This window comes from Schistosoma haematobium, chromosome 2, assembly GCF_000699445.3.
Source record: "Schistosoma haematobium chromosome 2, whole genome shotgun sequence".
NCBI classification, from domain to species: domain Eukaryota; kingdom Metazoa; phylum Platyhelminthes; class Trematoda; order Strigeidida; family Schistosomatidae; genus Schistosoma; species Schistosoma haematobium.
In genome coordinates this window covers 35,603,949-35,620,487 of record NC_067197.1, presented here as the reverse complement: position 1 = coordinate 35,620,487, position 16,539 = coordinate 35,603,949, and the positions used below count along the sequence as shown (strand labels likewise).

Genomic DNA, 16,539 nt, shown 5'->3' with positions numbered 1-16,539 from the left:
AGCACTTTGTCAATCATAGAGGGTAGTTTGGAGCGGAAAACTAAAATACACCCTTAATTTTGTAAAATGAAGTCTCACAAATGTTACTCCCATGTTGATATTTGTGATAGATCAAAATTACAAATATTTTAATACTTATTCAAAAAAAGATATAAAAGTGAGTTAATAACATGCAGAGCAAATTCATAACAGAATATATAACTAAATATATACGATATAAACCAAAAAAATTTAGTATACTAGATTAGTTAATTGTTAGGGTAGTCGGAAAAATATACCAATAATTATCGTGTTAAGTCTATGGTGTCCTTGGACCTTAAATGTACATTTCTTATTGGTCGATGTTTATTTCACTTGTTAAATATTTTGTAAATGTTGTTTCTTATTTTATGGTACGATGTGATATGCTTGATTGGTATATAAACAAAGTATGTTTGAAATATAATGATTCATAACTCAGAGGCCGTGACTTGCGTTCTTGACTCAACTGGCTGGGACAGACTGCGAAGCGGGACCAGTCAGGGCACTAGGTCGTCCGTCCGTGTTTACGTGTCCACTGTCACAGAAGCGATCGATATAAACGCTGCCTAGCATAACCTGCAGTCTCACACACGTTACAACATTAATGTTGAGGGGCATAATCCTTAAATTTATGTTACAAATGTAATACAGATTTATTGGTTTGGGAATTAATTAATCGAGAAAGAGATACTGTATATGTGGAAGGTGTATTTAAGGAACGCGAACCACTGTAACACCATAAGAGTGCAAAGAAATTCGAGGTTGACTTAAACGATAGTTTTCATTCAATAACGGGAAGTTTAGTCCTAACGTGATTTGCATTTATCAAACTTTTGCTGTGTTCTTACGCAACAAAAGTACCATTTCAGTTCTAAAGAATCTACCCTGAGCTATACGTTCGGTAGATTACTTTTTTTTGAGTTTCACTATATTTAATAGTTACCTGTGGTTTTGCCTCAGCTTACTATTCGGTTTTTTTTTGTTTTTCACGTATAGACTAGTTTCAGTTTTATATCACTCGTTTTGTCCATTTTTGTCCGTTTTCGGTGTGCTTTTTAGTGTTTTTTTTAAAGGTCTTAGGCTCTTGCAAGCATCTATAACATAATTTGCTTCAACACCGTCATGAAAAACTCATGCAAACGTCCGGGATGCCGTTTTGCTGTCACAACTGGCATGCAGTGCGACAACTGCAAAGGTTGGTTCCACGAAGCATGCACAGATCTGACAGCAACTGCTTACAACAGACTCAGCAAGTCAGAGCAAAAGTGGGTGTGTGTCACGTGCAACACAGACTCCGTAGTCTTGCTGAGTAACATCATTGTCCTACTGACAGGTCTTCGGAACAAGTTGTCAGTTAACTTGGAAAACGATAGCAAAAAAACTGATATACAAACAAGAGCGTGCAACGGACTCAAAAACAGGGATGTCGATAGGTATTCCATCGACGGCGCATCCATCAACACTAACGACGACGTGTTGAGGCTCAGTACCATCATTACGTCGACGGTACTGAACTCCCTAGGCAAACTCGGGTCTCCCAGCTCAGGGTCCCCAAACACAACAGTGGTTGCCAAAAACCCTGCAGGTGATTCGACCCACGTTAAGAGAGCCCAAAAGAACCAGGCATCACTGCCCAAGCCGAGCAACCCAAGTGTTGGTGCACGGAAAATAACTGATGATTTAGTCGCACAGTCTACCCCCAAGACTGTTCGTCCGGCCAATAAAGAGCCCATGATTCAAAAACGCACACTGACCTCCAAACAACAAGTTACTAAACCTGAACCCATCGTGTAACCTGGTAAATTAACAACAGTTCGTGACGATTCTCTCATTATCATGAACCTCGTTGACAACCCTGATCTTCCTCTCAGTCTGCAGGACAAAAACGACAGGATGCTCTGGGGTGAATTGAACAAGAAGCTTGAACTTCCTAGAATAGAGCCTTTGACGGTCACCCGGCTCACTCGAGGAAAGGATTCTAAGCATCTAAATCACTCGAGGCTTCTCCGAGTAACACTTAAGGATGCTACCGACGTAGAGGACGTCTTGCTAGCAAGCCACTTGCTGAAATCAGATGGTAACGTAAGAATACTGCCCGACATACCGTACTCTGAGCGCAGTATCATACGAAACGTCCCTAAAGAATCTCGCGAGAAGTTTTTCCGTGGAAGAAACATAATTGTCCAAGGTATACCGGAAAATGCTGACCCTACCCAACCAAATTCTGACATCAGGGAATGGAAATTCATCAAACAGTCCTTGAGGCTCAAACACATACTGACTCAGCATGTGACGAGACTAGCCAAGAAGGACGGTGATCTTAGACCCCGTCTAATGAAGATAACCTTCTCATCTTCCCACATGGCGGCTGCAGTTCTGGAAGCATTTCGTGCTAATAGACGTCGATTGCCACCTGGAATCCACATGCACCCGGATAGGCCATACGAAGTTAGGACCAAGAACAAAGGCAAGTTGGAGCTGACCATTCCACTTGTGGACTGTCTAAACGATAAAAAAAGTGTAAAGGACAGGGCCTACCACCTCGGCAAACCTCACATAGGTGGGCTACCTGTCCATTCACACAAGGTTCATACAGAAAAACAGGACGAAGCTCACGCGTTCCAAATTGAAAGCATAAACTGCTTATATATGAACGCCGCGAGTTTACCAAACAAACTGGATGAACTACGTGAACTTAGCAGCGCTAATAAGGCCCATCTGATAGGAATATCTGAAACCTGGATATCTTCTCAGTTCTCGGACCAAGAGTTAGCATTGACTGGGATGACTTTGTTCCGCAACGACAGAAAAACAGGAATTGGGGGCGGAGTAGCCATATACATAAGCTCTTGCTTGGAGGTGCACCAGGTTCACAACCTCGAGTTTAACAATCTTGAGGAATCCATATGGTGCTCTGTAAGACTGTCTAGTACTTCCAGGTGTCTAGTCGGAGTCATTTACAGGAAGCCAACTGCCGACACCGAGTACGATAGTCGTATGCTGGAAGGACTATCCCGCTCTATCCGTCTCGGTTTCACACACATACTGATTCTAGGGGACTTTAATCTCCCTAGAGTCAACTTCGCGGAACACACGTACACTGGAGGCGACAACTCAATTGAAGCTCGGTTCTACAACCTCATCGATAACTTGGGCTTATATGAAAATGTGAGGTCGGCAACTCGTTGGAGAAACAGTCAGACACCATCGCGCTTAGACTGTGTATTCACTAACGAAGAATTCCTAGTCGACAACCTCTCAATCCTGGCTCCTCTGGGAAAAAGCGATCATGCCGTCATAGCCTTCAGTTTTGTCATCAAAACTAAGCTAAGGTATCCCAACAATAATCTGCGTTGGAATTTTAAACGGCTGAACGTGCCAGCTCTACATGACTATCTACAACAGGTCGTTTGGGATGTTCACCCTCAAATCGATGTGGATGGTCATTGGGACTTTTTACTGCACACGCTCTTATGTGCTACAGACCATTCAGTTCCTCAAACGGTTCCCAAGAGCTTCAAGCCACCTACAGTAATCAAGAACCGTACGCTTCGCCTCCTAAGCCGCAAACGGCACTGTTGGGCGGAATACAAACGAACTAATAACGATGGAGCGTATAGGCAATACAAACATATCAGGAACACATGCACGAAGGCTATAAGAGAAGACAGGCTTCAGTACCAAACAAAGCTTATGGACAAATTCGCCTCTAACCCTAGAAGCCTATTCCGTTATGCAGCCTCTCTTCGTCAAGCCAAAACAGGAGTTTCTCAACTGCTAGGTCTTAACGGCCCGACCAACAACGATGGCGACGCCGCTGACCTTCTGGCGGCACATTACTCTCAAACATTTCAACCGGCTGACATCAACTTTACTGACGACAGTTTCATCTGCAATTCCACAGGACTTTCCGAAGTAGACCTAAGCGCTGACTTGGTGTTCCGGAAATTGCAGCACTTAAGACTTGACACTTCTCCTGGCCCGGATATGGTTCATCCTGCCATACTGAGGGAGGCAGCCTCAATCCTGGCAACGCCGCTTAGCGTGATGTTTTCACACTCGCTAAGCCGAGGCAAATTACCGGAAAGTTGGAAGTTGGCTCACACCACACCAATTTTCAAAGGAGGTCGACGCAATGAACCTTCAAGTTATCGGCCGGTGGCTCTTCTGTCATTACCTTCAAAACTCATGGAGTCCCTGATATGCGACGGTTTAAACGACTATCTACTGTCCTTAAATTTCTTCTCACCCCAACAGCATGGTTTCAGGAAGGGTTACTCCTGTATAACCAACCTTCTGACTGCGGTGGATAAATGGACAAGCATCCTCGATTGCAAGGGAAAGGTTGACGTCATTTACCTTGATTTCTCAAAAGCTTTTGATAAGGTTAACCACTTATGTCTTATCAACAAGCTCAAACGACTAGGTATCAAACCACCTCTAATCGATTGGCTTACTTCATACCTAAAAAATCGACACTTTAAGGTTAGGGTTAATTTCACTTTATCTCAGGCTATGGAATGTCCTAGTGGGGTCCCCCAGGGCTCAGTACTAGGGCCTCTTCTCTTCTTGATCTACATAAATGATCTTCCTCAACAGGTGACGTCAGATTTATTACTTTTTGCCGACGACGTGAAACTTTGGAGAGAGATACGCAACCAAGACGATACACAGGCACTTCAGGATGATCTGACGCGAATTCAAAGTTGGGCAGACGATAACGGACTTACCTTTAACACTTCAAAGTGTAAAGTAGTCCATCTGCGACATGTAGCAAACTACAGTTACAACTTAGGAAACTCCTCTCTAGTAGTATCCCAAGTCGAAAAAGATTTAGGAGTCCTGGTACCCCATGACTTAAAGTCTTACGCTAACTGTGACAAAAATGCCTTCCGAGCAAACCTTGCACTGGTAACGTTGAGGCGCATTTTTGGCCAGTTTGACGGAAGAACTTTCCACACAATCTTCAATAGTTTTATCCGTCCCCATTTAGAGTACGGAAACATAGTACTCCCTCCCTCACTCCAGAAGGACAAGGTCACTTTGGAGCGTATCCAACGGCGAGCCACGAAATCAGTTCGAGGACTCAAATCTAAACCTTACGAAGAACGCCTCCGTTCACTAGACCTTTACCCACTAGAATATAGGCGTCTTAGAGGTGATTTACTAATGGCTTACAGTATTCTTAACACTTCTGGACATCCTCTTAAACACCTACTTAAGCTTAGTTCGAATAATAACCTAAGGGGTAACACCCAGAAACTGGAAACACAACATAGCAAGACGGAATGTAGACACAACTTCTACTCCTTAAGAGTTGTCAAAAGCTGGAATTCGCTGCCGGCCGAGCTAGTCCAAGCGACTTCTCAGGAGTCCTTCAAGAGGCAACTTGACCTATTCTTAAGGACCAAGGACAGCATCACATTATGATTTACCGATTTCTTTTCCTTTTTATTGTTAACATACCTAGGTTCCTGCCTGGAGGATTTGGTGATCCCCTGCTACTAGACACGGAAGCCTGTTAAGCGAAAGCTTCTTCTATTCCGTCCACAACCATTTGAACCATTTTGAACCATTTTGAACAATGATAATAATTAGGAAATTATGAAAAATTTGACAATTAATAAAAAGTCATCTGCAAAATAAGTTCATAATGACCGTTTCAGCTTTGCTAACGCCTGGAATGTCCGGAAGAAGCACAAAAATAAAATGTAAAAACAACGTTTTCCTACTTTACAAAAAAATACTGTGCACGTTAATATATACATAACGTATGAGCCGCTGGTATGTGTGTTATGTTAATGCACATAATTACTGCATGTGAATGTGTGTGGTGCTTGTATGAAATAACGATTCCCTTGTACTTGTTAAATGCTTGGTTTCTAATTCCAAATACAGTACATTCGTTCGTGCTTTTCTAGTACTTCTTGATTAAATTGCGTTATTCTAGGATTCCTAGTTTGCACTATTATTCAAATACTCCTAATTATCTAATCTGCTACCAAGTACAACCAAGGAAAAAAGTGATAGTAATACTTAATTTTGGTACAACAAAGAATATTTGCAGTTCTGGAAGTATACTTCAATTCTTGACCAAAAACTACCAAATTCCAGTCATGTCAAAGAACACCTTTAGTCTCCTATACTGGCGTTTTGGAAAAAAACAGTTATTTAAACTGGTTCATTAATTATTAGAGCCAAAGGTATATTTTCCATAGATTTTAACTGTTTGCTGTTAAATGTATACTAAGCGTCCCGCGTCACTTAGCTACCATTTTTGAGCAGCCGGTAATATAATTTAAACTTGTAGTGACTCACTCTTATCACGAGAACACGATTGGTTTACTGGAAACAATTATTATTATAACCAATTGTACCAGTGACTGTTTAATGCGCTCTTTGTTTAACTGTACTAAAAACATCCATTATTCTTACACACTTCGATTGTGACCTCGCGTGAATTCGGTTACGTTCTGTAACCAAGCTTGTATTCTGGCACGATCTCGGTATTCTTTCGATACCACGAGATCGCCAGCAAATATATCTCGACTTGGTCCATTAACTGCCTTCTGATATTTGGCTTCCGGGGGATTTTATGGAGTTATTTGGCACATGTTTCTCTGTAGCGGTGTCCATAGTCAATATCGACTCGACACCACGCTACAAACTCATCAAACCAGTTACGTCTTAGTTGTGCTACGTATTACATATAATCTACTCCTAATAATTAAACAAACCTTTACATGCAGAATGTGAAAATGATGCGTAACTATTGAATGGATGGTCTGAGGAGATAAATGTCGTTTGTTGCTAGTACCTTATCGTACAAAATTAGCTATGGCTGAACCAATTGTATTTGACTTGAAAACGGTAAACGCAATAACTGATTCATCATTCAAATGGACATGAAACTGAATAGAATGGACATAGTACTCTCTCATAATACAAACCACTGGTAACATACAATAAATACATTAGAATCTGATTAATTCGCGCCTTGATCTTCTCAAAACACACCGTGAATCTGTTCATCTTCATCACCACGATCTATGTTACTACAAGTAGATCTGAACTTTATTGATATGGTCAAATATGCCATGGATAGCCAGAGTTTAACAGTGATTTGTACGCAGTACTTTTATGATCGAGAAACACCAACCCAATCAAATAAGAAGTCGGGAACTAAGGAGTTCGAAGATATATTTGGGAAGTTATAGATGTGTTGATAAGCCAAACGTTGCGATAAGTGCGTAGCACGACGAACTCAATTATGATCTGGTGAAGATTCGCGACTGAGCGCCTTCAGTTAGGGTATGTCCAGTAAAACAAGCGAGATCAGCGTTGATGTCTAAGACTTACAGAACTATTTATTCTAGGGGTTTATTTCCTACCAAAAACGATGGTTGATAAATAGCTAACTTCAAGTATAACGCGATTTAATCATTTTAAGTAACCAAAGTTTATAATGCGAAAATCAGTCATTTTTAGAATCGAACTGTATTTGCTATGTAGTGAGATTCTGTTTGTTCTCTGAGTGTGTCATGAAACAGTAAGGTGTGGCAACCTTGGGAGATGACCCTGAATTTGTTATGGTGCGGGCACGATTTACGATTGCACTAGCTTTTCATATCACTCCCGTCCAAATTTAGTAGATTCATGCTAATTATATCATAACAGGGGTGATCGAGAAGTAACATGTATAGTAACCACCGCCATTACTTTTACTGATGAAGTAAGTATTAAGTTTTATTAATTAGGCTCGGCCACATGTGATATTTGTATAAACTTATGATTCCTTTATACTTATTGACTGACTGATTTCGAATTCCAAATACAGTACGTTCGTTTGCGCTCACTTAGTTTTTTTGGCCTTAATCGTCTGACAAGTCCTAATACTTATAATCATCACACCACAGCATGTCGTTATTGCTACGTCCGTTAATGGTCTCCAAAACTAACACGCTTTGACTGAGTAAAGCGTTGCAGTCTCTTTCGCGTTCTGTACTGAACAGATGTTTTCCTAAGTACATTTCAGTACTGAACTGGATTACCAAATTATAACCGTGAAAAAGATAATGGGAAATAAGATGCACTGCAATGATGCACATTATAACTCCTTAATGGTGTACAAGTTGTAAATTTAAACACTCGAGTAGATCAGAGTGTGGTTTAACTTTTATCCACTTTTCCATTTGAGTCACACCTCGATGGACATATCCAGACTACTTGCCATCCTTCTTGACCTGGAGAGACATGATGGGAGTTTGTTTCTTCACCTGAGGTCTCAAGTAAGTACTGGGGGTAACGTGAATAATTCGAAAACCGGGCTATATAAGAGAAGGGATTTCAAGAGACCATATGCTTTGTGTGTTACGGAATACCAGTGAGAAATACCTTCAAAAATACAACACAGACTAATGCTCATGTAATTTTTTTGTAGATTGTGCTGACGTAATCGCCTGAAATGTAGTGGGGTGTCCCTACTATGTGAGTTGAGTTGTGGTGAACAGTGTGCACATTAGGCTGCTATTTTGGGCGAACCGCACTCTTACATTAGGTCCCTGATATCAGTAATCACTTTGGATAATAACCTAAAGAAAAACATTTGGAAAGGCCGAAATTATCTGATGGCATTATGTTGAGTGACTTCATATGGTGAGCTTCCCTCCTTAACTGGAAAAATTGTTCGGTTCCACTTGCAGGATATAGGTCACGGTTGCTCCTTACATTGTACAATCAGCTCCTTGTAGAAGTTATGCATCATTCATAGTGTACCGTACGTGATTACTAAAACTTGGGAATCCGTCAAACCGTGGTGTAAAGTCAGTGAAAGATCACGAAACCTTAGCCTAGTTGACTATCAACTGAGCTCTCCATGCCTCAGAAGATTGATCAAAATACGCTGTGTTCTTTTGAAGCTCGTCGAGGTTGGTTATAAATTACATGGATTGGTCTGTCAATGACATGGTTCCGGAAAGCATGACAGTATAGTCACAGACTTTGTACGCTAATTTACTCCAATCCAGTCTATTTTATTAATGATCTAACTGGCAGGACTACACTTATTTTGCATGAGAACTACGAGTCATCGTTTACAGCATTTTGTCGTGGACCTCATGAAATGTTATGCAGAAGGTCAGTGGGCTACTAACCATCTTCGCGTGAGCGTTTATTAGTGTCGAAATACGTATGTGACCTTGGTTAAAGACTTACCGATTGTCACTTAATTTTACTGTTGTGTGTCGCCGGACTACTGTCAATAAAGTCGTTTTTGACTAAAATCAGTGTCAAAATGTGGTTTGTGTATGACTGTTAACTTCTGACTGTCTGCTTGAGATGGTTTACGTAATCTTTACAGAAAGGTATCTGACCCCATCTTGTTGGGAATATTTTTATCCATTCTTAGGAATCGAACTCTTGTTCATTAACGATTCTTTTCGTTGTTTAGTATATTGGTTTGTTTTAGGTATTTCCTTCCTAGTCTACTATCATCATAGATCTTTTTATATCCAGATGACGTCAAGATATAGAGTACGATGAAATGTAAAAGGTAGTCAATAGTTCTAAAAACATCTGAGGAAATTATCTGAATTATCCAGAAGTTGGTAGTTGCATAAAAATGCTTCAATAGCATTACGGTGCACACTGTTCACCAAGGCTAGGACACATATAAGGTTAGATGGTGGTTGGAGGTAGTCAACAGGAAACCCTGGACCCGGGTTTCGTGCTACTTGGCACTCGTCAGCAAGGTGTACCTGTAATCTTGAGGGAACTGGTGTTCCCTGGAGGAATCGATCTCGTGTCACCCAGCTTCACAGTCAGAGACGTTACCACTGAGCTATCCGAGCCGTGACTAACCTCCTGTAGGACTGAGATGTAATCACAATTGATTGATCACTGGGTGGTGATCAATCTCATGCTTGTCTAGTCCTTATTAGTGCAGATCGAATGCTATCGATCATGTTGCAGGGTCCAGGGTTTCCTGTTGACTACCTCCAACCACCATCTAATCTCAATACATAGTGCCCGCAGTGTCGAGTCACCTAGACTGGTGGCCACATTGCAACGTGATCGATAGCATTCGATCTGCACTAATAAGGACTAGACAAGCATGAGATTGATCACCACCCAGTGATCAATCAATTGTGACACATATAAGGTGAATAAAACTGAGCTTTCTGCTGTCCAGATATGTAATGACCTAGTAGTCGGCTTAAGTCAAAGTCTGAAAATTACTTCACTCAGCCGCGCGACAGCTATTGAAGGTTTATCATGCATTTGCTAAAACATTTTGACTTTTTTACAATGTTCGTTCATCCTAAACCTTTTCGACTAAAGAATACCAAGTCAGTCAATCATAAGTCATAAATGAATGGGTTTAAAGATATATTTGGCGGGTTACCAAAATGTCAAGAAGCCTTCGACCTATTCTGGCTAGTTGTGGTGGACCAAATAATATATGAACTTGTAGTGACGTACGTTTACCAAGAGAACGCGATTGGTGTAACGGAAAGTTATTATTATAACCAATTTACCACGTGTTGTTTTACCGTACTTGTTTGTTTAACTGTACCAAAACGCATATATTATTCCGTAGATTGCACGAATTCGTTTACGCTCAGTAACCACACTTGTAACCTGGCACGATCTCGGTATTCTTTCGATACCACGAGATAGCCAACAAATACATCTCGAGCACAGACATCACCTGCTTTTTGATATTCGGCACGTAGTCTTCCTGTAGTGGTGATCATAGTCAACCGCGACTCGACGCCACACTATAAGCTCAAAAATGGTAACAGAGTTATTAAGTACAAACTGTAATGTTATTATTTATCAGTTGTATATTATAAATACAACAAAAATTAGTGACGTTACTTAATCCAGCAGGTTTGTGCGTGTTCCGTTTGAATTTAGTACGAAAACCACTGTGGAGATAACTCTAACAACCTTATTTTGTAAATAGTTTTTAATGTTATTTGTATTTGTTTGTCAATTTTTCACTGTATGTACATTCATCATTAAATGACTGTACGTGTTGTTTTAGTCATTGACCTTGAACACACTTTCCGTTGAGCTACTACATAGCGTGACATATTCTTGCCGACTAACAAATACATTACTATTCACGCATCCCTCGTTCTATTTTCATTTGCGATTGAGTTAACTGAAGTCTAAATCAAATATTATCATTATTTATAGACTGTAATTGGAATATATCACATCCTACGTGGGATTCTATCACTATAGAGTTCACCAACTTGCTCAGAATCATCAAGCATTCATAATTGTGGATTAACCTTACCGGACCTAATCAGAACACGCAACGTTGGGTCAATTTAAGTAACGTCCCTAATTTTTATTGTATTTGTAACAATTAACTGCATATATTAATATTACTATTTATCTTTAGTAACTTTGTTTATACTTTTTGCGTTCATATTTGTCTGGTCCACCACACCACAGTTATAGATAACTGAAGATTCCAGTAGGATTGATGTCCGTCCGGTCAGATAATCAAGCATCAAATATGGTATAATTTGGTTGTAGTCTATAAATATTGACGGTAGTTGATTTAAAGTCCATTTAACACAATTACGAGCAATGAAGAATAAGAGGTATGTGTATAGCAGTGTATTTGTTAGTAGGTAACAACATGCGTCATGCTACGAGTGTAACACGACGGAGGTGTGTTCAAGGTCATACACTTAATTTAATGGTCAATGTACAGGCTATGAAAAACCAACAATAAATACAAATAACATCAAAAACTGTTTGCAATTTAGTCTTGTCATGCATATATCCACAAGTTGTAGTTGGACTGAGAAGCATGGCGTACCAACTCGTGAACTGGTGCGTATGAGTGACCAAGCGCCTTCAGCAACGGTGTGTTCAGTAAAACTAGAGAACATCGAAAAATTACGGAACTATTTATTTTGGGGATTTATTTACTGCTACAGCTCATTCCCTCCTCATGGGGTAGTAAATACTCCAAGACGTAACCATCCATGGGTTTAAGTCTAACTAGCTTGCCATTGATAAACACTATTCTTATAGTTTCCTATATTTACCAGGATCTTGCCGTCTTTACCTGATATAAGGGACCATTTAACACGATATAACAGATCAAAAAATTTACAGTGGATGTTTCGATTCATTGTCATTTTAGTCAGTTTATCATTTTTCCAACCGTCTTGACAAAAGGTGTATGTTGAAATACACTCATACGTGCATGTGAATGTGAAAAGTGCAGAAATCCGATAAAAATGCGTATAGATACTATGCGACAGCAACAAAGTTTTGCACAAACATTCTTTACTGGATTTTTAAGAGTAGAAATTATATACATGCAAACAAACTTTCTGTTTTTTTATTTACGCAGCAATATAAAAACATGGACGTGATTCGAAACGTTATACATTGCCTTACGCCAAGTAGTCGTTTAAATTTTCTGGAAACCTTACCCTTCTTCTAGAGTCATGACAAAATTTGGCCACCCGAACTACTTTGTTTTCCGAATCGCCTATTTTATCAACCAAATAGGATCAAAATAGTCTTTTTGCAGTGTCACTTTCCACAACTCAGTATTTAGAATAACCTGACAGTGAACATGTTTGTCTGAAATTTATTATTGTTGAAACCGACTACGCTTGCGACCTACACAATTGGCGCTGTTCAAAGCAAGTTACACATGGTAGTAGATTTCATAGGTAGTTTAGAGGTGCAGAATCTGGCTGGCACTTTTTAAATATGTTTTTTTCAGGAATCATTTAGTAATATTACCGAGTGTTTGTAACGTGCATAGCACCTTAGTTTGAGCCTAATTTTCTATCTTTTTGAAGCATAGTCTTCCATAAACAGTACTGTTTATTGACATCTTAGCACCTGCTAAGATGTCCAGCAAAAATATCTGGATTGCTTTAATTTTAAATACCTAGCTTTTTATTCAGATATCCTGTGACTTGTCACTTGTATCCATTATAGCAAGTTCAAATTCTCAATATTATTCCCAATTTTTAGGAAGATTTGACCCATTTGGAGGAAATGGCACCAAAACCCCGAAATTTCCTTAGATCTGGGGTTTTCCCTTAAACCCTGGTGAAAGTCATTTGACTTTGGGGACTTCCCCAAAGTTAGGAGATTGGGTTGTCATGTCATTGGATAATCTCAAAAAGTCCTCTACTTACTATTATTAGTAGTTTTTTTGTTTCGAATTGATTTAATATAACACGGCTTGTTGAGGTAGTTTCTTAGCTTAGCGTTCATGTATTAACTGCATATCCACTCTTTTTTTATTCCTAACGCACCCCGGTTGTGGCGCACGACATAAAGAGTGTAGGTTAATATTGAAAACTGTTTGCGACCCTTGACTCTTCATTATCTCGTTATTTTAGTTGACACACGACGTACCATTGACCTTACATTTATATTAACTGCAATTTGTCGTAGTAGCTAAGGTTATCCCAAACACTGATGAATTTCAGTACATTTGACGCTGATCTTGTACTAAAACTTATAGTATTCTTTTTTTTCTAACAAGTGGTGCTTCGTGTTCAAACTTTTCGTCATGCATGTCTTTTCCTCTGTTCATTGGGTAATTCACAACACATCATATACACCACTGATCTAAAATTTTGGTTCCTTAACCTTCCCCTCCTTAGGTGTACCATCATACCTATTATTTTCTTGAAATCATCGAACATTTTTTATTCTGTTTAGTGGGAACATTTGTACCCCTTCAGTATGTAGGACTTGCTCGAATCAAAATATCAACAAGTTGTATTAGGGCATTCAACATCAAACCAAACTCCTAACTGTACTGGGACACAGGAAAAGGTTTCTAATTGGTCACTATCCACATAGCTAGAGCTTTTCATTTTGTCTATTTGGATATCTCTTACTAGTACAAGTTATTTATTTCTGACCGCTAACTTATTCAATATCACACCAGCTTCCGTTATTAGAGCCTCACTACTGCAATGTTAATTAAAAAACCATTAGAATGACTAGTTCTCCGGAACAGAACAAGATGCACTTCCATGTAAAGGTTTCCTGGGAGTTGTAAACTATTGGCCCAATAACTCTCACACAATAAGTGGATTTTGAAGATGAGAACAGTTGTCCACACTTGATCACTCAGTTACGTTAATTTTAGTTTCAAGCAGGACTACTGACTAGTAGTTTCGTGTCTAAGGCACTTGACTTTCTGGTGTTGGATAGCAGGCTAAGCACCTTACTATCTAGAATCCAGGCAATGACCATCCATAAATAACGGGATTTAGCACAAATTCTTATTGATTCAAGTCCCCACCACTTGTAACTATTATTTTATCATTAAACTAGTTAGTTTGTCCTAAAAATACTCAAAAATCGAAAAATTAACGTGACCTCTGACTGAAGCTCTTGATGGGATTCTCCTATAGCTAAGAAGACACTAATCACCGCTCGTATTTTCTTACTATCCGTATTATTGTCTCAAATGACCATCATTTTGATTGTAATTTGGCTAAAACATTTCTTTTAAAAGCCTCACCTTGTTATATTTGCGTGCCTCTAATGATTACAACTATGTGAAGCAGTTATTCATTGATTTTTGGTTTTTTTTCTAGTGTAGGGTCGTGTCTACTAACCGTGCGTGTAATATAAAATGAAATTTTCAGCACTAGGCGTAAGTTTTCTGTTTTTGTCTTGCCTACTTTCTAGAAGTCTTCACGACCACTATTCTTGTCAACTCTAGTTTTATTTGATGTTGAAACCACGGGATTACCATCTGCAAACTTTAATCCAGAAATTACAGAACTATGTATGTTGGCTTGTAGTCGATTCAGTTTGGAGAATGCCACTGATGAACCTAGAGTAGAAAATAAACTCACACTATGCTTCAATCCTACTAGAACTATTTCATCGATAGCATCTAAAATCTCCGGTAAGTATATGTATCTCTAATTCTCTTAAACACGAAAGGTTTAAATTCTGATAATTTGTTCCATCAGAGGGATTTTGATGCTAGTGCAGTGGATCTTATCCAGTTGTTTCTTAATCGATTGGATTCACCTGTATGTTTTATCGCCCATAATGGACTGCGTTTTGACTTTCCATTGTTGAGAGCTCAGATAATGAGTGTCAAAGGAAAAAATTACAATCTGAATGACTCTACAAATGCACCAATTATATGTACAGACACATTACCTTTATTTCGCGAGTTCGCCTCCCAGTTGGCTGGAGTAAATCCAGATGATTCGGGTTTTATTTCAACTGATGACCAGTCATCCACTCCTGTTCCTATATCTCATTCTAGTCCAATAAAGTTACCTACTACTACAAACAAACATTCCTTTCACTTAGGTGATATACATGAACGTGTATTTGGTGAAAAGCATAAACATGCTCACAGTGCAGAAGGTGATTGCAGAGCGATGCTTCGACTAATCCAATATTTAGGATCACCTGCTATCGATTGGTTACAATCTCATTATATAAATTTTAATTCAATAACACCCATGTACAGCTTACAGACATCCGGCACTAGTCGAACTTGTTCTCTGTTCCCTTACCAAAGAACGAAAGTATATTCAAATGTATCCCTTAGTGATACCACTTCTCAGTTGGATAACTTGCAGTTGGAATAGTACGAAAGCCTTGTAAAGATATTTTTGTCAAAATTATTTTTGAAATAACTTGTCGATGTTTTTCTGACTTATTTTTGGCTATGTTTTTATCTAATTTGACTGACTCGTCGACAAACTTTCATTTATTTTTTATTAAATGCGCACAGTTATCTACTTAAAACGTTTTATATTATTTAACTTCTTGATTTTCATGCTCGTACTGTTTTTAACCTTTTTTAATCTGCTTAAATAAATATATCATGTCAAAAAATTAGATCTTTATCTCTCCATGTTCTTTCTGATAAAAGTTATTTCTTTCCACGTCATTTGTATTCCTATAATCATGAAGTAACTAAATGATTTACAGAAATTTTACCGTTATGTCAATTGTAGATTAACGCCTACTTCTATTATATTTTGTTGAGTACATAATGTGATTTTAATATATATGTATGTGTGTGTAAGTGTAAATTTATTGCTTGTAAATTATTAAATCCTTTTGTCTATAGTGTAGTTCAAACACTATTTTTCGGTCTTAAGCAAGTATAAAAATAGTAGTGGTAAAATAATCAACAGGTTAATCAATCTTGTAATTATTAGTAGAATGTAAAACACTATTAATTCTTTTTTTACTCTTATTGATCTTAACAACACTAATTTGTTTATTTACTTTTTTTATTACCTCACGATAGGATTTATTAGTAAAGAGAAAGTAAAGCATTCCTTAGGTCCAAGACTAACTCGTTAAAACAGCAAAAACATGCGTATTTAGGTCGCTACTCTTCGACACAATATGTTTGGATGAGGTCAACCATCGTAATGTAGTGATACGAGAATATGGGTCCTGTTGTATTGGCTCTACTGCTTGCTACTTCATTCATGTTACATGAAGCTCTCATTTGTTAATTTG

General features: G+C 38.7%; 1 protein-coding gene across 3 annotated transcripts; it reads left to right on the top strand.

Annotated features, from left to right (window-relative positions):
• Window positions 1-12,396: 12,396 nt before the first annotated feature.
• Window positions 12,397-16,278, top strand: TREX1_1 (Three-prime repair exonuclease 1). 3 transcript variants are annotated; one of them, XM_051215063.1, is made up of 5 exons: window positions 12,397-12,455; window positions 12,497-12,731; window positions 14,631-14,689; window positions 14,728-14,947; window positions 14,986-16,278. In XM_051215063.1, the coding sequence occupies exons 3-5, from the start codon at window positions 14,669-14,671 to the stop codon at window positions 15,648-15,650; spliced, it is 906 nt and encodes a 301-aa protein (XP_051068243.1). In that variant the 5' UTR covers window positions 12,397-12,455; window positions 12,497-12,731; window positions 14,631-14,668; the 3' UTR covers window positions 15,651-16,278. The 3 variants fall into 3 exon arrangements, with proteins under 3 accessions (XP_051068243.1, XP_051068242.1, XP_051068241.1); XM_051215062.1 differs by having other exon boundaries at window positions 14,725-14,947; XM_051215061.1 differs by having other exon boundaries at window positions 12,497-14,947.
• Window positions 16,279-16,539: the final 261 nt, after the last annotated feature.

Bases quoted from the DNA above. Each gene is read 5' to 3' on its own strand.
- TREX1_1 (XM_051215062.1), top strand. From the start codon at position 14,669: ATGAAATTTTCAGCACTAGGC. The intron at 14,690-14,724 runs GTAAGTTTTCTG...CCTACTTTCTAG, and splicing joins TGAAATTTTCAGCACTAGGC to AAGTCTTCACGACCACTATT. The intron at 14,948-14,985 runs GTAAGTATATGT...TAAACACGAAAG, and splicing joins GATAGCATCTAAAATCTCCG to GTTTAAATTCTGATAATTTG.